At 47.6% G+C, this 21,160-nt stretch overlaps 1 protein-coding gene across 1 annotated transcript in view; it reads left to right on the forward strand.

Annotated features, from left to right (window-relative positions):
* The window catches only part of Iqsec2 (IQ motif and Sec7 domain ArfGEF 2), an 82,300-nt gene that overhangs the window by 45,724 nt on the left and 15,416 nt on the right, over window positions 1–21,160 (forward strand). Inside the window, 3 exon segments of the mRNA XM_028857698.2 lie at window positions 12,949–13,210; window positions 13,980–14,381; window positions 19,188–20,083. Coding sequence (XP_028713531.1) covers window positions 12,949–13,210; window positions 13,980–14,381; window positions 19,188–20,083 — 1,560 coding nt within the window.

Here is a 21,160-nt window from a genome sequence, read left to right on the forward strand (position 1 = left end):
TGTAGTTCACAGTTGGTTGGAGTCTTCAGGCTTGGCAATGGATGCATCTATTGCATGAATACTTACTAAAGCACTGCTCTGGGCATGAGAGATGGAGCACTGAACAAGACAGATGCCTGTCTTGGTGGATCTTACTGTAGACAAGACAGTAAACCACAGGGTGTGTGTGGTGAATAGGTGCCTCTTGAAGAGTTGAGTCTATAGTGGTGAATTGCTGATCAGAGACTTGAAGGAAGTCAGGCAGCAAGCCATGCACAAATGTAGGAGATGGAACTCCAGATGGAAGGTGCAGGTGTTTGAAGGACACAAGTGTAGGAAGGACAATGAAATTTGAAAAAGGTTGAATGAGGGGCAAAGGGAGCAGAAGATAACATGCAGAATGTTAGAGCTATTTAGGAGGTAGAATGAGCAAGTTTTAGTGACTGAAGAATCAAGTATGTGTGTCCAATCTGCAATCTTTAGGCCATGTTTGGCCAATAATAACTGTGAATGTGGTCTAGCACAGATTCTTAAACTTACTTAAAAATATTGTGAGACCTTCTGCATTTTTTTCTTGTAATGTGACTGCACAATTTTTAAGTACAAACTGTGTAGATGTCATCGTGTCAAAATGTCAAAAGGTTGGACTTGCCTGATAGGGTCTTCAAGGTGTGTTTTGGGTACAAGTGACTAGGTGTATGGCAGTAGCTTTCACTCAGGTGGGAAATGCAAGAGGCAAGGCTTGCACTGATAAGGTTGTGGGAGAGGTCCCTCTGACATCTGAGGGCTGTATGGGTTGTTCTCTTGGAGCTGGCTCACAAGCACTAGGCTTGATGGGCCTAGACCCAGCAGAAAGATCTGTGCTAGATAGAGCCACACCTGGTTATGAAATGAAATGACGTCACTGAAGGAGAGTGAGATGAAAGAAAATACGAGAGAAGAACTGGGGAAGAGGTACCAACCTGCAGGATGGGCCCAAGGAGAGGTGGAGGGATGGGCCAGAGAAGGAAAACCAACTGTGAGTGGGCTCACCAAGGAAGAAAGTGGCCTTGTTAAGACTGTTAAGTCTTGTGGACAGGAGGAGTTAAGCCCAGGGCAGAAGTGAATGTATTGCTTTAACCATCAGGAAGTCCTGGGCAACCTTTCTGAAAAACATTTTCCATGCAGTGATGAATGCGAGAGGCAGATTGCAGTGGGTTGAAGAACTCGTAGGAGGTACTGAAGTGGAGATGGCCAGTGTAGACAAATTTCTCAAGAAGCTTAGCTGTGAAGAAGAAAGAGGGACAGAGGGAGATGTGGAGGCAGGTAGAGGGTTTTGATTCCCAGATGGGAAAGACTTGAGCTTCTATAAATGGGGACAGGAAGGAGGCAACAAAGAAAGAACAGTTAAGAATATGGGAGATAGAAGGAACGGTGGTTGTGCATGAGAGAGCAAGGAGAGGGCCCAGATCTCAGGCGGAACCTGGCCTTGAGTAGTATGGGGCACCCCTATTTCTGCCAGAGAGGAAAAGTAGTGATGGTAATGGGTATATAGGTGCATCGAGATTGGTGCCAGGAATGCTTCAGGGAAGTTCAAAGACATCAACAAGCCTGCCCAAGCACAGAAATGCTGGAGCCAGCTAGAAGGAAAGAATACTTGTGGCTGGGAGTCAGGGAGGACACCTCTCAGGAAGCAGCATTGGATCAGGAGCATGAAATGAAGCATGAATGAAATCAGCAAAGGCATAGAGGAGTGAAAAGGCTGGGCATGCAGATGTAATATTGAACTAGTTTGATGACGGTTGGGCAGGAGTGAGTATAACAATGTGGATGCCACTGGCAATGGCAGCTATAATAATGTTAGCATGTGTTAAGCACCAAACCTCTCCTGCGGTAGATGCTTTAGCATTTGTGGATTCATTTAATCCGACCATACCCTATGGGATGGATATTTCCCCGTTTTGCAGATAAGGAAAATGAGTCCCAGACTGGTGAAGAAATGGATCCCAGCACAACAAGCTGGTAGGTGGTGGGGCTGGTATTGAAACTCAGGCCTGTTTGAGTCCATCTGTCCAGAAAAGCCATCTGAGCCCATATGATGAGGGAGCCTTCAATGCCAACTTGAAGTCTTAACTTTATCCAGCAGACAATGAGGAGCCGAGATGAGCAGAAGAGGTTGGTGCCGAAAGGTGAACTTTAGGGAGGCTAAAAAAGAAAGAGAAGGGGGCTGTCAGAGGGAGAAAGAGCAGGAGCCTGTCCTTGGTAAGAGGGAATGAACAGTGAGACTGGACTCTCACGTTTTCCTCATGACAGCCTTAAGAGTTGTGGCATTTTTATCACATTGTAGAGATGAATGGGAAACTAAGGCTCAGGGCTTGAGACCTGGGTCATGTGATTTTGCTGAATCACTGTGTATGTGGAACAGTGTGTCAGAGGGATCTCCTAGTTGGAGAAGGGTGTGTGCACGGATGTGTGTGTGTGTGTGTGTGTGTGTGTGTGTGTGTGTGTGTGTGTGTATGTATGTTCATGCATGTGCTAGGTGGACCACAGTGCCTTCCCCTGCTTGTTGTCTCTCCTCCTCATCTCTTCCTGATCCTTTTCGTGCCTGGATTCCAGACTTTCTTATAGTCTCTGAACTGAGGAGTCTGGGAATGGGATGTTGCCATTTCCTTGGCTGTCCCCAGAAAACCCACCTTTTCACTTCTGAAACATCTGATGCCCTCCCAGCTCTGCTATCTATCCATACACTCCATGACACTGTAGCCCCACTCCAGTGACTATCACATGCAGCCTGGCCCCTTAGAAATGAGGTGTAGGAACAGTTAACAAAATCCTCCATTGCTCCTGTTTCCATTTGGACTGTTTGCTAGGCATTTAATGTTTGTTCTAGACCTTGCAACAGTCCTGGGAGTTGGCAGTCCTGGCAGTTGGCAGCATGAGCCCCTTTTTACAGATGAGGTAACAACTCCCAAGTGGGGCAATACAATGCCCAAGGGCACATAACATAGAAGCACGTGTAGAGCCTGGGTTTAGGCCCAGGACTCCCTCCCCTCCCCTCCCTCCCCTCCCCTCCCTCCCCTCCCCTCCCCTCCCCTCCCTTCCCCTTCCCTTCCCTTCCCTTCTCTCCCCACTCCCCTCCCCTCCTCTCCCCTCTCCTCTCCTCTCCTCTCCTCTTCTCTCCTCTTCTTTCTTCCATATCTTTCTTTCTTTGCCCTTTTTTTTGTGGTTCTAGGAGTGGAACCCAGGGCCTTGCATGTGACAGGCAAGCGCTCCAGCGTTGGGCCACATCCCTAACCCATGAACCCAGGTCTTTTTGCTTCTAACGTTGTGCACTTCCATGCTTGATTTCTAAGCATCATTCTTGGTTTTGCTGACCTTGAGTCTTAAGGAAATACAAATCTTTGTTCTGTAAGGACAGAATAGATTTCTAGCACAAAACCTGGAAGGACTGAGTCTGAGACCTGAACCTCTAAGAACTCCTGATTCAGACCCTGACTGTATTTTATACACAGTTGTGTGACCTCGGTCAGTGTATCTAACTTTGTGAACTTATCTAAGTTCATTTCTAAAATGCTGCTTCTGCAGAGTTGTTGCAGGAGTTAGATGAGATGCGCATACAAAGTTCTAGCCCAAAGCAGGTTGCTGTTATTTATTGGGAAATGAAGGCTGGGCACCTGTCAGAGTCAAAAATTGTGTTTCTATACTGTGAAGGTGACCCTAAGATTGAGTCTGGGTTGGGGAGGGCTATTCTACAAGGGGACCACCCATAGGCTCCTTGGAGACTGAGTTGGATGTGGCCCTGGATAATGTGTCACACTGGCTTCCCCATTTGGACCCCCATCCTAGCCCAACCTCCCAGTTCTGGCCCTTCATGTATCTCCCCTTCTCTGCAAACTAATGTCTCTGCCTCTCTCTGTCACCCCTGCCTGTGGCCTCTACCCCGCCCTTCCTGGCCCCAGGGAAGAGGAGGAGGAGGAGGAAACTGAGGAAGAGGAAGAGGAAGACGCTCACCAGTTCTGCTGTCCGGCCTCCGAATGCAGTAGTCCCTCCTCTCGGTAACTGAGAGGACAAGGGCCATTTTCTATGCAGAAGCAAAAGCCTTAACCAGCCCCCAGCCCCCTGCCTCTGTGAATCCCTCATGGGACCCTGTCCCCTGCTTCAGGAACCAGATGGGCAAGCATCATGCTCTTTCTTCCCGACCTCCTTCTTGGAATTCCTCCCCACCCCTGCTGTCTCCCCTAGGCTCTAGCCCTTGAATTAAAGAGCTGGAGTCCTAGATTTTACTAAAATATGGGAGAAGCAGAGCTTGGAGCTTGAAGCTTGGAACCTGGACCCTCTTGCACCCATACCCCCACTTCCCAGGCACCCTGGAGCCTGTTACTACTGGAGAGGTCTCCAAATGACACCCCAAGGACCTACCTCTGTCCTCTGTGAGCACAAACAGAGATGCAGGGTGCCTAGGGCTCAGAGGACCAGACGGGAGCAGGAACCCAGACTGCCTAGTTCCCCGTCACTCATCCCCTTGCTCCTTGCTGTGGCCATAGCTGCCATTTACTCCACTGCTTGAAGGCCTCACCTCATACCCTCTCCCCAACCCCATCACTCCCATAGCGCTCTGTAAACATGATCAGGAGGAAAAGGCCTTTCAGCATGTGTGTTGCTATGTATAAAGAAATTTCCATCAATAAAAGCTGATCTCTTCTCTCTGTCTGATGTATGTTCCACCCCACCCCATCTCCCTGTCTCCATTCCCACCAGAACTTTGCCTTCTTTCCTATCCAGGGCTGGTAATGGGCTGGAAGACAGAGTAGGAGTTGATTTGTGGCATTGTCAACACCTAAAAGTCATTCAATAAATAAATGTGTGAATGTCTCCCAGCATGAGCACACCTGTTACTGTCTTCAGTGCACTAGCTGGAGGCATCTTCAAAATGGCTAATCTTGGACATGACCCTTGACTTCTGCAATACATATAGTTTACCCATCTGGAAAATGGGGAGAGTGGATTGACCAGGGTCACCAGAGTTCTTCCAGCTCTGACATTCTGAATCTGAGATGCTACCATTTTAAGAAGCTGTAATTATGAGCTTTGAAAATACGATGATGCAGGGACATATTTCATACAGTTCTGTGAGTTCTCTTTCTACAGTGTTATGATACTTGGATTGTCTAATCCTATGATTTTAAATTTCATAATTCTACCATTTAAAAATTCTGATGATATGATTTGAATATTCGGATTCCTTGGTTCTGATACTGTAACTTAAGATCTCTGAGAAGAAGCCATTTCCCCAACATGAATGTAAACATTTCCTTGACCTGGCTCTTTAAAGCAGTGGTTCGCAACCTGTGGATCACCTAAGACCATTGGAAAACACAGATACTTACATTACAATCCATAACAGCAGCAAAATGAGAGTTAGGAAGTAACAAAGAAAATAATCTGATGGTTGGGGATCAGCACAGCATGAGGAACTGTATTAAAAGGTCGCAGCATTAGGAAGGTTGAGAACCACTGCTTTAAAGGGTGCTGTTGGGAGAGAAGACAGTGGCTTCTATGGACTTGTGCTCCCCCTTCCATGATGTGTTTATATTAGGAAATGGAAAGGTGGGTGGGGAATAGTAGGATCCAGGAGGGCTTGCTGGAGGAAGAAGGGTAAGAACTGGGTCTCAAGTATTGGGAAAGATTTGATTAGGTGGCAAGAAGTGAGAAGACATTACAGGGAATAGGGACCATATGGGAAAACAATACCCACAGGGGTGCTCCAGGGTCAGGTTGGGCAGTGGTGAGTAATTAATGTGTTCAAATGTCTCTCCAGAGTGTGTGAGTCTAGGTGACCTGTGACTGGGAGAAGGAGATCATCTATGCTTTATTTGAGTGGAAATAGAGGAAGTGGACAGGGGTTAACTGAAGGAAGGAAGAGAGCAAGTCAAGGGCAGGCGGTCATCTTGGAACTGGAAGAGTGGTAACTCCCATTCAGGCAACTGAATTGGCTGGATCAAACAGGCTCTGTGGTGTGGGAAGGGAGCAGGCTTATATCCATTGTGAGAAAAATATACCTCCATGTGTCTGTGTATCTATGTGTACATGTGTGTGAGGCTGCACAGGTCTCACAGTAGTGAGAGACTGTGTGAGCTGTTGTAGATCTAAGGAAATGTGATTGTGTGAGCCAGCATGAGGAATTCTGAGAATATGAGGTTTCTGTGTGAGGTTCTGGCTTTCTGTACCTGGAAGTCTCTATGTATGTGCCCAGTGAATGTAATCACAAGGGTGAGATATGGTTGACTTTTAAACATGGGGCTGTGGCTCTTAGGGTAACAGTTATCACGCAGATGGTTACACACATGCAGACATATGTTACCAGCGGATTTAGGCAACAAGGTAGCTGAGCAACAGATGTATGCTAGGCCCTGACCTGGGCATGGTAGCTCCATGAAAGTGAATCATGCCAGGCCACTACTCTTGGAAAACAGATATGGGGATCAAGAGTGGGCAATGCATACTTCAAGAGAAGATCACGTTAGCTGGTGGTAAGGGCCACCAGGAGGTGGGTGAAGACGAGACACAGAGGAGACAGTACCTGATCTTGTTGGTTTTGGGGAGGGTGAGAGTGAGTCAGAACTGATTTGGCTGGAAGAGCTGCCTGCTCAGGGTACACAAAATGAAGATGAGCTCATCTAGGCCAGTTAAGTCCAAAGGTGAACGGAAGAAAAGACATTTTGGACAGGAAAAATAAAGCAAGTCTGTGAATGCAAGCCCGGAAAGATGATGGATGAGCTTGCTATAGAGGAATTGCAAGTAGCCTATTGTTCCCTGTTTGGAGCATACAAGACAGAGTGAGAGGCAACAGGAAGTGCTGGGTGGGGGTGGCGTGGATCTTTGTAGCTCAAAGTGCAACTTTTGCCTAGGAGATAGGGAAGTTTTGAAGAGAGGTCACTTTCACTGTCTGGGCTTCACCTGGATCTGTGGGATTGAATAGTTCTTAAAATTTGTTTGTAAAGTTCACTCCAGCTCCGTGGATCTCATGTAAGAAGCCTTGAATCATTCTTCTTAAATGCGGGAGCTTTTCCCATCTAACTTCAGGCTTTCCTGCTTCCTCGCTTACCACTCCACAAATATTTACCGGATGTCTAGTCCCTTGTGTGCCACTATGGGAAGAAATGGAGAGATGGATTGTGCAGGGACTACACTGTGGAAAGGGACAGGAAGAACATGAGCTTTGTATGCAGACTTGCTCTTGTTTTCTGTGTGTGGATGTGGGGATTGAACCCAAAACCTGGAGATGCTATGCAAATGCTCTGTCACTCAGCCATACTTCCAGCCTTGTGTGTTCTTTTGAGTCTCGGCTCCTCCACTACTTGTAGGAGACTCTGCAACTGAGTTTATCTCTCTGTACTTCAGATTCCCATCTATGTTGTATCTCCTTCAGGGAGAAAACTCAGACTTTGCACAGTTGCTAGACCTAGTGAAAAGAATAAATAAGTTACAACTAATACTTTTCTGGGGCTTCAAATGAGCAGATTCAGGATTCCTGCCCAGGTCTTTGGGCTCCCAGAATCTGCTTTCCCACTGTTTACCTGGTAAGCCCTCAGGCTAGTGGTTAGTTAATCTAGGATGAATTCGGGATTGGATTCTCTGTGGCACTGGATTGGACAGCAAAAACATCTTGCAGAAGAGCTGTCGAGCAGTGGCTGCTTTTCCTTAGTATTTCCTGCCATTCTCTGTTAGCTCCAACCTCCTTGCCCAGTCTTTTCCCTCTAGAGCCTAAAGCCATTGGTTCCATCTCCATACCCTCACCTTCTTGTTTTTTTTTTTTGTATTTCACTTCCAGTCCCTTCCCTTTCCAACCTAAGTTGTCATGGGGATAGTTTTCAGCAACCTTGCTTTCCTCTTGCCCTCATCTTATGGTATCCATAGCAACAGTCTCCATTCATTTCCATGGCAACTGCATTCTGATCCCATTCCCTGCTGAATTCCTGGCTCTGGCAGTACCAATAAAAAGACGGAGGGAGAGAAGACATCCCCACACTAAACAGAAGTAGCATCTGGGAAGGGTCAGTGCCCCACCCTCTCTCATGGTCAAGCCAGCCTCAAGTCCCTAGAAGGCATCCTATCCTGCTTCTCCCTATCTTAGAGCCTTGGCTTACAAGAGTCCCCTACTCTCATCTCTGCTAACTCCTCCTAGGCAAAGCACAGTCCATGAGCTTCCTCTCCCAGGAAGACTTCAAGACAGCAGGAGGGCCAGCCCAGGCTTTGGGTCTGAATCCCCATCCTGCCAGTTACTAGCTCTGTGACCTTCGTCAGTCAGTTTCCTTCTTAGAGCTGTCTTCTTCCTCTGTAAAACAGGAATCCTAATTCTCCCCTTGTGTTTGCCATGCAGATTAAATAATGTGTGGAAAATGCCTGACACAGGGTAGGTGCATAGTTAAGTGCCAGTTTATTTTTATTCTGCTCAGCCACCCCCAAGCAGAAGGAATCTCTCTCCTTTACTCCCCCATCACTTCCTGTATTCCCCAGCCCTGATAACTTTCCACTTTGTTCTGTGGTTATTTGTGTAGCATGGCTTATTCTCCCCTCTGCAAAGGATACTCTCATTTCCCCCTAAAGAATAGTCCAGCAGGCAGTGTGTGTTTGGGTCGACATGTATTCATGTTTACTTCCGTGTGGCTATGGATGCGTCTGTGATGTTATACTTATTTGTGTGTGTGTGTGGGGGGGTTCCATGTGATTGGCCTGTAACTAAAGTGTTTTAGTGTTTAGGGGCTCTGACTTGAAGCGTTCCACACCTCCGGATTCTTTAGCAGTATGTATGATAGCAGGAGCAACCTCTCAAGCAATCTCCATTGTTTTGGCTAGTCTCTCCAATGGGAGGTTATGCTCCCACCCTACAGTCCCTGCAACTGTTCCCTTTGCAACCAAAATGGGGCGAGTTCTCAAGAGAGGAATTACCAAAGAGGAGAGAGCCTGGAGCAGCACAGGCCTGGAAGTAGGAGAAGCGCTGAAATGTCATTAGAGGGCAGTCTGGTCTCTGAGTTTGCATCCTGGCTTTCTTACTTCATAACGATACATGGCCCTGAGTTACAATGATATCAACTCTCCCTTTCTTCATTTTGAAGGGGGCTAACAAAGCCCGTTGCAGGGAGCAGAGATGACTGCAGAGCCCTACAGTAGCATGAAGGAGGGGCATGTATGTAAGGTAACCTGTGTGAAGGAGGCAGGCAGGTGTGGAAGGGCACACCTAAGCTAAATGTCGAAGTGTGAGCAGAAGGTAGCCAGATTTGGGTGTGATATATGACTCAGGCCAAGTAAGGAAGCTGGAGGCCGTTCTATTGATGATAAGTTAGGTTACATCCATTCTATGTTCATCACAGTCAGATCAGAAGCCAAAATCTTTATTTTGGTGTCTCAGTGTCTCTTGTGTTAATTGCCTTTTGTTGCTGTGATAAAACACAAACCACAAGAAACTTGGAGGGGAAAGGGTTTATTGCATCTTACACTTCCAGGTAACAGCCCATCTCTGAGGAAAGTCAGAGCAGGAACTCAGGGCAGAAACCTGGAGGCAGGAACTGAGGCAGAGACCATGCCACTTAATGGCTTGCTTCCTTATACACCCCAGGACCACCTGCCCAGGGTGGCACCATCCACAGTGGGCTGGGGCTGGGCTCTCCCACATCTCATAAACCAAGAAAATGCCCACACATATGCCCACAAGCCAGTCTGCTGGAGGCAAATCTCAGTTGAAGCTCTGCTTTTCCAGGTGACTCTCTCTTGTGTCGAGTTGACAGAAACTAACCTGGACAAATCTCATTGCCTGTCTTATCTCTCATTACTCTCTCTTGTTCACTATGGTCTGGCTGTCCTGTCTTTTTCATTGATCCTTAAGCATGTAGACATGTTGTACTGGCTACTCTCTTGCCTCAGACAGCTGCACAGCTCACTCCCTCATTTCCATCAGGGTTCTGCTTCTGTGTCAGCCCCCACCCCCATGCCAGGGCTTTCCTGGACACCACGTCTAAAATAACACATTTGGCTGGGTTTATGGCTCCAGTGGTAAAGAGCTTGCCAAGTCTGCATAATTCTCTGACTTCTATCGCTCGTCTGTCTCCGTCTCTCTGCGTCTCTGTCTCTGTCTCTCTCTCTGTCTCACGCACACATGATTAAAACAGCACCTTTTTTTACACTCTGCTTTATTTTCCATCTTAGTGCTTAGCTCTACTTGAAATGATAGACATTTGCTTCTTTCTTTCCTTCCTTCCTTCTGTCTTCCTTCCTTCTTCCTTTCTTTTGTCTGTTTTCCTCAACTCTAATATCACCTTCCCGAAGAAATAATTTGGTGGCTTTGCTTTTTTATTGTATTTTCGGTGCTTAGTGCTGTGCATGACACATGGAAAGTACTTGGTTATTGTTTATTGAGTGAATTATAGGAAGCTGTGGCAGGATTTGATGAGAAAACAAGATGGGCTAATTTGTATGTTTCAACATTCTCCCTATCCACAGGATAGAGAAGAGATTTGCAAATAAGACTGGAGTTTGTGGTACAAATTAGGGTGAGAATCTTATTAGAGCAGTCGCCAAGAACATTCACTGACTCCCTCATGCCAGAAACACCTACTCTGGTCTATGCCCCATATCCTTTGCCAGCCAGATAGGCATTTACCAAATTCTCTTCCTATGCTGAGATACTGAGAGTCATGCACTCTTTGCCAAAGCTAATCTGTGCCAGGAAAAGGAGTCATGTGCAAAGGTAGGGGCTCTGAGCAAGATCAGCAGTCATTTCTGGCTAGTGGCAAGATTTAAGGGGCATCTCAGTAGGGGCATATGACTTGAATCTTAACAGAACTATCATGTGGGGCATTTCTCAGATTGTGCTACCAGAAATGATGGGGATGGCCATGGGAGTGGAAGATAGTATATGAGCAGTTTGAGAGGTAAGGGACTGAGGAACATCTGAGAAAAAGCAGGATCTAGGCTCAGGTGAATTATATTAGGGGCTGCTTAATGATTGAGAGTGTGAACAGCCGGGCGGTGGTGGCGCACGCCTTTAATCCCAGCACTTGGGAGGCAGAGGCAGGTGGGTCTCTGTGAGTTTGAGGCCAGCGTGGTCTACAGAGAGTGTGAATTCTGAAAGCATGCTGCCTGGATTTGAATCCTGCTTGTATTGTTGGTAGCTAACCTCCCTGGACTTTGTTTTCTATATAAAATGAAGACAAATAACAACTTTATAGGGTTGTTAGAAAGAGCAGCCAAGTTATTGAGTATGAAGTGGTCAGAACGAGGACTAAATACTAAGTGTTCTAGAAGTATTCATTGTCTGTTGAACCTCGGAGGGGCCTTTCATGCCAGAATGATGGGAAATTGGACTAACTTGTAGGCAGTGTGAGCAGTGGATGTTTTTGTGGATAGAGGAGACAGTTGACCAAAGCTGGGTTTGAAATGTGTACTGCCAAGGGAGAGGTGTGAGAGGTTGGTGAGCAGGATCCTGCCATCCCGAGGGAGACAGGAGTGTCTTTGATACTGGGCTGGGTCTAACTTGTGGAGGGTGGCAGCAGGGCTCTCTGAGGTCTGAGAGGAAGGAGAATTTAGGGTGGGAAGCAGTCCTTCAGTCTCATTCTGACTAGTACTTCGGAGGGTGGAGGATGAACATCGAGTAAGAATTCCCACCAGGGCAGAGCCCAGCTCCACTGCCTCTGACTTCCAGCACACAGGTGTAAGCTCCCCAGACAGTGGAAGCTCTTGTGCTAGTAGGCAACCCCTTCCACCCACCCAACTTACCCTTGCCTTGCACCCTGGCCTCTGCCAATAGAAGCTGAGGAGAGGCCCTTTAATCCCTTTACTAGCCAGGAGCTCCCACAGCCTGTACTGCTTCCCCCAGGGGGGGAAAAATCATACTTTTAGCCCCAGCCACACCCATTCTCCCACAACCTCCTCCACTCCTCAGCCTTCCTGGTTCTCCCCACCTCTGTGCTTCTCACCATGCCCTGGAGCTCTGCCGCCACCTGGGTTCCCTGGCAGCCTGGTTGCCATGGCACTGTGGGAGCAGGTCGGGCAGAACAACAGCTCTAGTAACCCCAGCAGGCAAGACCTGGGACCCAGCTCCTGCCACCTTTCTACCTGAGAACCCCCTGCCCTCCTCCCCCAGCTGAGCAGAGGAGGACATGAGGAGAAAAAGGAAGCTTCCCCGCAGGGCAGCTCTTTACCTGTGAGGATGCTGAATGGGAGGCACTTCCCACTGTGGCCCAGCCTGTGCCTCCACCCTGCCCTCTCACCAGCAGCAGCAGCAGAAGCAGCAGCCGCAGTAACAGCAGCACTAACAGCAGCAGCAGCAGCCGCAGCAGCCTGGGAACCCTGGGAACTGGCCAGGCCTGGACTCCAGGCTGCTAAGGGCAGGGGCAGGGCACAGGGGCAGGGCTGGGTTGGGGAGGGGGGAGGGGAGAATCTGGATGGGCAGGGTACAGGAATCATCAAACAAGACTGGGAGGGGGCTATATATCAAGGAAACTGGTCTGGGGTAGTTCTGGGAAAATCATTGCATGGGGTTATGAGGGGCTAGAGCTGGGAGGGGAAGAGGTGGGGGGGGGAAACTAGGCCATCAGGGGGAAGGAAGATGTGAGGTTGGAGCTGCTAGGGACGGGAGTGGGAGGAGACTAGGGGTAGGGTTGTGACTGGACCACATTGTGAGGAGCGGTGGGTAGGAAGGACTGAGGACAGAACTGAGGAAACACCCCGGAAGGAACGTGTCTCAGAACGAAGTTATGGAGATGGGGTTTCAAAGGGAAGGAACTGAAAGGGAATGAAGATAAACAAGGGTGCTTGAGGGAAGCAGGCAGTGAGGAAACAGATGGACGGTCTCTTAAATGTTGGGGTCCCTAGGTATCTGAGGAAATGGGAGAAGATGGGGTTGGGGGGGCAGGATCTAGTGTACTCACTCAGTTGGGCCTAGCAAGCCTCTCTCCTTGCCACATCCTAGCTCTTTTTATCTCATCCCCACAGTGTGGAGGGTGATGCCCCAGGCAGTGACCTGAGCACAGCGGTTGATAGTCCTGGGAGCCAACCCCCCTACCGACTGAGCCAGCTGCCCCCCACCAGCAGCCACATGGGGGGCCCGCCTGCTGGGGTGGGCCTGCCTTGGGCTCAGAGGGCACGCCTCCAGCCGGCCAGTGTCGCCCTGAGGAAGCAGGAGGAGGAGGAGATAAAGCGCTCCAAGGCCCTGTCAGACAGCTATGAACTCTCCACAGACCTGCAGGACAAGAAGGTGCAGAAGAGATGCTCTGGTTGAAAATGGGAGTGGGATATAGAGAGAGCCAAAGGAGGGAGGTTGGGGTGTGGTACTTGAGGGTGGTATTCAGGGAGGGACAGTAAAGCTGGAACTGGAGAAGACTGACTCCAGGGCCTGTCATTGTACAGGTGATTCACATTCACTGCACTCAGCAGACATTATTGAGCTCCAATAATGGGGTCCAAAAGATGGAGAGAGACCTGCATCCAGCCTTCAAGGACATGCAGTCTAAGGGGGGGAGGCACACACATAACGTGACGATTTCACAGTATGATACAATACACTGTCTGGAGGGGCTGGGGGTGGAGAAAAGGGAGGCCGGGAAGGGAGGACAATATACAAGACTTCAGAAAAATAGAGCCTGGAAGGGCAGTTATCAACATGTTAATTATGGCTATGCCTAGATGTTTGGACTGCAGGTGAATCCTCCCTCGCCCCCTCCCATCTTTCCTTCCTTCCTGCTTTTCTCTTACTCTGATTCTCTTTCTTCTTCCTTCAACTTATTACTCTTCATTTACTGTTTCCTTTCTTTCATTTTTTGGTTTCTCTAAGCGTTTTCTGATTTTAAAAACTATGTTTCCTTTTTTCTTGCGCCTATATACATCCTGGGATTATCAGTGAGAAAACACCGGGCACAGACAGGGCCTGTCAGGACTTCCCGCAGTTAGTTGTAACTTGAGTGGGGTATGGTTGAGGACCAAGGCCGTGAGGCTCTGGCAACTTTCTGAACTTGTTCCTCTGACAGGTGGAAATGCTGGAGAGGAAGTATGGGGGCTCCTTCCTGAGCCGCAGGGCTGCCAGGACCATCCAGACAGCCTTTCGCCAGTATCGTATGAATAAGAACTTTGAGCGGCTGCGCAGCTCAGCTTCAGAGAGCCGCATGTCCCGCCGTATCATCTTGTCCAACATGCGGATGCAGTTCTCTTTTGAGGAGTACGAAAAAGCACAGAACCCTGCATACTTCGAGGGCAAGCCTGCCTCACTGGATGAGGGTGCCATGGCTGGTGCCCGGAGCCACCGGCTTGAACGGGGTCTCCCCTATGGAGGCTCCTGTGGTGGGGGCATCGATGGTGGTGGAAGTTCAGTCACCACATCTGGAGAGTTTTCTAATGACATCACAGAGCTCGAGGACTCCTTCTCCAAACAGGTCAGGAGCCCTGAAAGGGGCTTTTCTTCTCCATTCCCAGGCTCTGGCTGCTTCTACTGCTTTTTATCTAGTTTCCAAACTGCAAGAACGTGCACTACTGAGCAATTAATAGCAACAAATAGCAGTGATTTGAATTGGGAGTTTGAGAGTGATGAGAGAGAATTGTTAACGTGAGAAAAAGTTACAGCTGAGTGTATAATAGAAGCACTGGCAGGGCTGAGACAGGAGGATTAGGAACACCTATATAAAACAACAACAAAAAACCCCTAAGGCAGGGATGCAGCTCAGTAGTGGAGCTCTTGCCTAGAATTTTCCAGATCCTGTTTTTTATCTTCAGTACTGTTGGGGGGGGACTACATTGTTAAAACAAGCATGTTAGAATATGGGGGCATAGGGCCAGCAAGATGGCTCAGTGGCTGAAGGCACTTGCTGCCAAGCTTGATGATCCCCAGAACCCACACTGTGGAAGGAGAGAACAGAGTGTTTATTTTGAGTACTTTATTTTTATGTTTGTGTATCTCTGTGTGTATGCCAGGTGTGTATAGTTTCCCAAGGAGGCTAGAAAGGGATGTCAGGTACCCTAGAGCTAGAGTTGAAGGTGGTTATGAGGGATCTGGCATGGGTGCTGGGAACCAAACTCCAATCTTCTGCAAGAGCGATATATATTCTTAACCACTGAGCCATCTCTCCAGTCCACAAAAACTGATTTATAAAAAGATTTATTTATTTTATTGTATATGTTTGGGTGTTTTGCCTACATGTATGTATGTGCACACCTGATACCTGTTACATTCAAAAGAGAATGTCTGATCCCATGAAACTGGAATTATGAATGATTGTGAGCCACCCATGGGTGCTGGGAACCAAACTTGGGTCCTGTGAAAGAGTAACAAGTGCTCTTAACCATTGTGCTGCTAGTTTTGTGTCAACTTGACAGATGGTCGTTTTAGAAGAGGAAACCTCAGTTAAGAAAATGCACATATATCAGACTGGCCCACAGGCGAGCCCACGGTGCATTTTCATGGTTGATGATTGATGTGGAGGGTCCGGATCACTGTGGGCTGTGCCACACCTAGGCTGGTGGTCCTGAGTGCTATAAGAAAGCAAGTTGAGCCAGGCAGTGGTGGCGCACGCCTTTAATCCCAGCACTGGTGGGGCAGAGGCAGGAGGATCTCTGAGTTCAAGGCCAGCCTGGTCTACAGAGTGAGTTCCAGGACAGGCAGGGCTACACAGGGAAATCCTGTCTCAAAAAATCGAAACCAAACCAAACAAGCAAAAAGGAGGAAAGAATGCAGGCTAAGGTAGCCTGCCTCCAGGTTCCTGCCTTGAGTTTCTGGCCTGACTTCCTTGGATGATGGACAACATAACGTAAAATGAAATAAACCCTGCCCTCCACAAGTTGCTTTTGGTCATAGTTTTATCACAGCAATAGAAACTGTAACTAGAATAGAAATTGGTACAAGGTTCATGGGATATTGCTGTGATAGACTTGACCATGTTTCGGGGAGAATTGTGGAAGGACTTGGAAACTTGGGGCTAGAAAAGTAACAACAGATGAGCCAACTTCCAGCCCTGAGAAATGATTCTTGACAGTTTTCCTCTCATCTTCGCATATGCACCGTGACATACAAGCACATGTGCACACACACATAAGTGCACACACATGCAAGTGCACACACACAATAAATGCAATAAAGCAATAAAATATGAGTCTATAGAACAGATAAGAAAACAAAAAGTCCCCACTGTTTGAAACTTGCTATAACAGCAAATAAAGGATTTACTAACAGATAATGAACACCTGGTGGATGCCAGGTTCTCTGTATGCTTCACAACAGATCTGTAAGGTAGAGATTATGTTCCCCATTTCATAAAGGAGGAGACTGAGGCTAAGGCTTGTGCTCTGGTTCATATTCTCTAGGATCTCCCAGTCTGGTAGACAATAGAAGACATATAGGTGCATGGTTGTATCCTAAAACAGAGTATGTTCAGAACCAAGAAGGGATTCTGGGAGGACCAGAGAAGTGTCTTGGAGAAGGCAGCATTGTAACTAGGCCTTACAGGACTGAAAAGATGTAGCTAGTTAGAGATGTTGAGGAGGGCATTGTTTGCTCAGGCAAAAATGTGGAATGATGGGAATGGACATGGCAGTGAGTGGAATGGGAGGTCATTCTAAGCTAAGGATATTTTAGCATGGCTCTCCGGGTGAAAATCCCAGTTGTGCCATTCCCCAGCTGTATGACCTTGGACAAACAGTTTCACCTTTTAACCAGCAAAAGGGAGATAAAGCTTTCTATTTAGTGCTGTTGCAGAACTGTTGGGAAGATGCATTCAACTAGATAACATGCATGAAAGCACCTGGTATATGGTAACTGCTAAGTTAGTTGGTTTTTTTTTTCTCCTAAAACTGAGGTACTTGGTAGAAATTATTGAATGAATCAGGCTTTATAAAAGAAGAAATCACTGTGATCTGAGCTCTGTTATCTGACCCTATCATTGGTCTATGCATGCTTCTATGAGGCCAGTAAAAATATGGAGGGAAGGAAAGAAGTAATGAAGGGAAGATCTGCATCATCCATCCATTCATTTATATGATAATTAAGCATCTTTTCTGTGTCAAGCAGTAGCTGATCTAAAATAGAAACTGAGCTCGCACCTATTCCTCAAGGGAAGAGTAGAGAATAGGAGAATAGCATCTGATGGAAGAGATAGAAGAACCAGGCCTGATCTAGCACTTCGTGCTATCTAAGTCAGATGTGGGGAAAATGTATTACTTACCTATTTCTGTACAGCAAACTACTCCAAAATTTAGTAACTTAAAACTGACCTTAGGGGCCAGTGAGATGGTTCAGTGGGTAAAGGCACTTGCTGGGCAAGCCTGGCGACCTGAGTTCAATCCCTGGAACCTATGTAAAGGTGGAAAGAGAGGAACCAATGCCACCAAGTTGTCCTCTGACCTTTACACACACGCTGTGGCTTCTGTACCTATACCTACACATCATGTGCTAACAGACACAGTCATAATAAATTGTAAAACAAATAAGAAACCCTGACATTAGAACTGAGCTTAAGCAACAAACTATCTCTTTGCTTTGTTTTTTCTTCAAACTTAGCCTCTGAAGTGCTCTGATTACAGGTGTGCACCACACGCACACACAACCAACCAACATTTATTATGCAGTTTCTGAGGGCCAAGAAGCTGTGAGGGGCATGGCTGGATGATTCTGCTTCTGGATCTCTCAGGAGGCTGCTGTCAAGCTGTGTAGGACACAGTCTCCAAAGGCTAGAGGGGGCCTGGCAGGTTAAGTCCTTTGTTGGCAGTTCCTCCCCGTTAGGACTGTTCACAGTGTGGCTTCCCTTAGGCAAGGAGTCTGAAGGATACAAGTCAAAGGGAGTATGCAAGACAGAATTTGACAGTCTCATTCCAGAAATGATATACCTTCATTTCTACCATGTGTTGTGGACCACACAGACCAACTCTAGTGCAGTGTGGTATCTAAGATTATGAATACCAGGAGGAAGAGGTCATTAGGGGCCAGTTTGGAAGCTAGATATACAGGGAGGTAGAGTTACTGGGTGCAGTTCAGATCCTCAAGAGTAAATATTATGGATTTCCTAAGAGATATTCACACAGAGAACTCTGGGAGGAAGCTGAGATTTGGGGTTTTCCCTGGAAGGGAATTTGAGATGGTATGACAGAGGTTAAGAGTGTGGCTTGAATGAGGGAGGAGGTACTATTTGACTTGGGTTGATACGGAGATAGACATAGTGGAGTGTCTGTGAAGGCATTTTGTCCTTGTTAGTCCTAGCCTCTGTGAACTCTGACTACCTGGGAGTTATTTTGTAAACTATTAAGAACCTATGGGAAGCTAGGCGGTGGTGGTGCACGCCTTTAATCCCAGCACTCGGGAGGCAGAGGTAGGTGAATCTCTGTGAGTTCGAGGTCATCCTGGTCTACCAAGTGAGTTCCAGGAAAGGCTCCAAAGATACACAGAGAAACCCTGTCTCAAAAACAAACAAACAAACAAACAAACAAACCTTTGGGTTTAGATTTCCTTGTAAAATAAAGGGCTGGACAACACACAATGAACTCAATGGTATTTTTGCAGACTTCTTGTTTCATACTGCTTTGTTTGGACATTTTTCATCTAACTGGTCTTTTGCTTGTGTATTATGGTTTCTGTTTTGTGTTTTATGGGTTTTGATTGAATAAGTATGTGTGTGTTTCTTGTGCTTTTTCTTTGATATTTTTTAAATTATATTTTTCTGGTTTGTTTGATTTTTTGTTTGTTTTCTAAAGAGAGAAAGAAGGCATGGTGTTGGGTAGGTAAGAAGGATCTGGGAGGAGTTGGGGGAAGAGAAACTTTGATCAGAATATATTGTGTGAAAATAAATTTATTTTCAATAAAAAATATACATACATACAAAAGGGCAACAAAGGGCTGGAGAGGTGGAAGGTTTGATTCCCAGCACCCACATGGTGGGTGATGACCCTTTATAACTCCAGTTTCAGGGGATTTGATACCCTTTTCTGGTCTCCACTGCACCAGGCATACATGTGGTGTACAGACATAACATGCAGGCAAAACACCCAACACCCATATACACTAAGTGAATAAATAAATATTTTAAAGTTTAAAATAAAGAACCTATGGGTGGGGGAAGGCGACACAGACACCTGCTTTCCTAGCCGACCCACCAGGAAGCTTTCCCTGCCTTTCCTTCTGTTTTCTCTCCTTCTGATCCTTGCACCATTCCTCCCTTCATCATTCCTCCCTTTCCCTTTTCACCTTTCACTGTGTGCAGGTTAAGTCTCTGGCTGAATCCATCGATGAGGCTCTGAACTGCCACCCATCGGGGCCTATGTCTGAGGAGCCAGGGTCAGCCCAGCTGGAGAAGCGGGAATCAAAGGAACATCAAGAGGACAGCTCAGCCACATCCTTCAGTGACCTTCCCCTCTACTTGGATGACCCAGTTCCTCCTCCATCACCCGAGCGACTGCCCAGCACAGAACCCCCACCCCAGGGCCGCCCTGAGTTCTGGGCACCAGCTCCCCTCCCACCAGTTCCTCCACCGATGCCACCAGGGACCCGGGAAGATGGTAGCCGTGAGGAAGGCGCTCGCAGGGGTCCTGGGTGCTTGGAGTGCCGGGATTTCCGGCTCCGGGCTGCACACCTTCCCCTCCTTACCATTGAGCCTCCCAGTGACAGTTCTGTAGACCTGAGTGACCGCTCAGATCGCGGGTCTGTCCACCGCCAGCTGGTGTATGAGGCTGATGGCTGCAGCCCCCATGGGACCCTGAAGCACAAGGGGCCACCAGGCAGGGCCCCAATCCCACACCGCCACTACCCTGCCCCTGAGGGTCCAGCTCCAGCCCCACCAGGGCCCCTGCCAGCAGCCCCCAATAGTGGCACTGGGCCCAGTGGTGTGGCTGGAGGTCGGAGGTTGGGGAAGTGTGAGGCAGCAGGTGAGAACTCTGATGGTGGAGACAATGAGAGCCTTGAGAGCTCCAGCAACTCCAATGAGACCATCAACTGCAGCTCTGGCTCCTCTTCTCGGGATAGCCTGAGGGAACCTCCAGCCACTGGCCTGTGCAAGCAGACTTACCAGAGGGAAACGCGGCACAGCTGGGACTCACCAGCCTTCAACAATGATGTGGTACAGAGGCGGCATTACAGAATTGGCCTCAACCTCTTCAATAAGTATGTTCTCTCAGTTTCTAGCCTCTTTACCTCTTCCCATCCTGCATGGGCACCTTGTTTTAGGTCCTAGCTCGAAGCAGTGACCTTGGTTCTACCATCCTGTCATTTGGTGAAATGGTATTTCTCCCCAGATGTCCAGGTATCAGGACTAGTAGAAGGGTGGCAGAAGGTGGATGCAGTAGTGAATGCTTGGAAACTTAGCACTCAGTAGACTTTAGTCAAAGGGATTGCCACAGTTAGAAGACAGCCTAGGCGCTGTTGTGAGCACCAGGCCAGCCTAGGCTACAGAGTAAGACCCTGTCTCAAAAGACAATTAACCAAAAATAAGAAACAAAGGTGGAAAAACAGGGTTGCCAAATAGAGAGGCCCCCAACATGCCTGAGTTCGGGTCCTAGTACTTTCAGTATCTGTTTGTCTGATCTTGAGCAAGATGGCAAGATGTTCCCCCAAAATGGCTTCCAGGTGTTGTCATCCCTATACCCCCTTTTCAGAGGGGAGGTAATCTAGAATATGGGGACTAGGACCCCTAATCTGCCTTTGTTCACTCATTGTCTAGCCTTAGGCAACTTGTGTTCTTTCTTTGGGCTCCAGTTTTTTCATCTTTCTGTAAGTAGGGTTGTGTATTTGGCAGCAGGCTGCTGTGATTAACAGTGACTAAGCTCTTCCTAGGTGCCTGGTCCTGTGCCAGGTGCTTAGGAATGGGGGTGAGAGTGTGGCATTTGATTAGAAAATAATTAGAAAACATAAGATGTAATTAGAAAACATTAGATATAGTGGAAGGCATTTGATGTAATACCTCACATCTTTATAGTCTGTTAAACACTGCCACCTATATTTAAGTTTCACAATAACTCAGCAAGGCCAGTAGTAATGTTCTTATTTTAGAGATAAGGAACTGAGATCTGGAGAAGTAAAAGAGGCTCTGCAAAGCCATACAGTTAGAAAGTGATTGCTCAGAGAGACCCCTAGGACATCAAAGTCCAAACTTCCAAATTTTGGTTTCATGGGGCATTCAAGTTCTGCACAGGGCATAATTCCAACCCAGGTTTTTTGGTCCCACTCTCTGAAAACAATGGA

Source organism: Peromyscus leucopus, chromosome X (genome assembly GCF_004664715.2).
Source record: "Peromyscus leucopus breed LL Stock chromosome X, UCI_PerLeu_2.1, whole genome shotgun sequence".
In the NCBI taxonomy this organism is placed as follows: Eukaryota; Metazoa; Chordata; class Mammalia; order Rodentia; family Cricetidae; genus Peromyscus; species Peromyscus leucopus.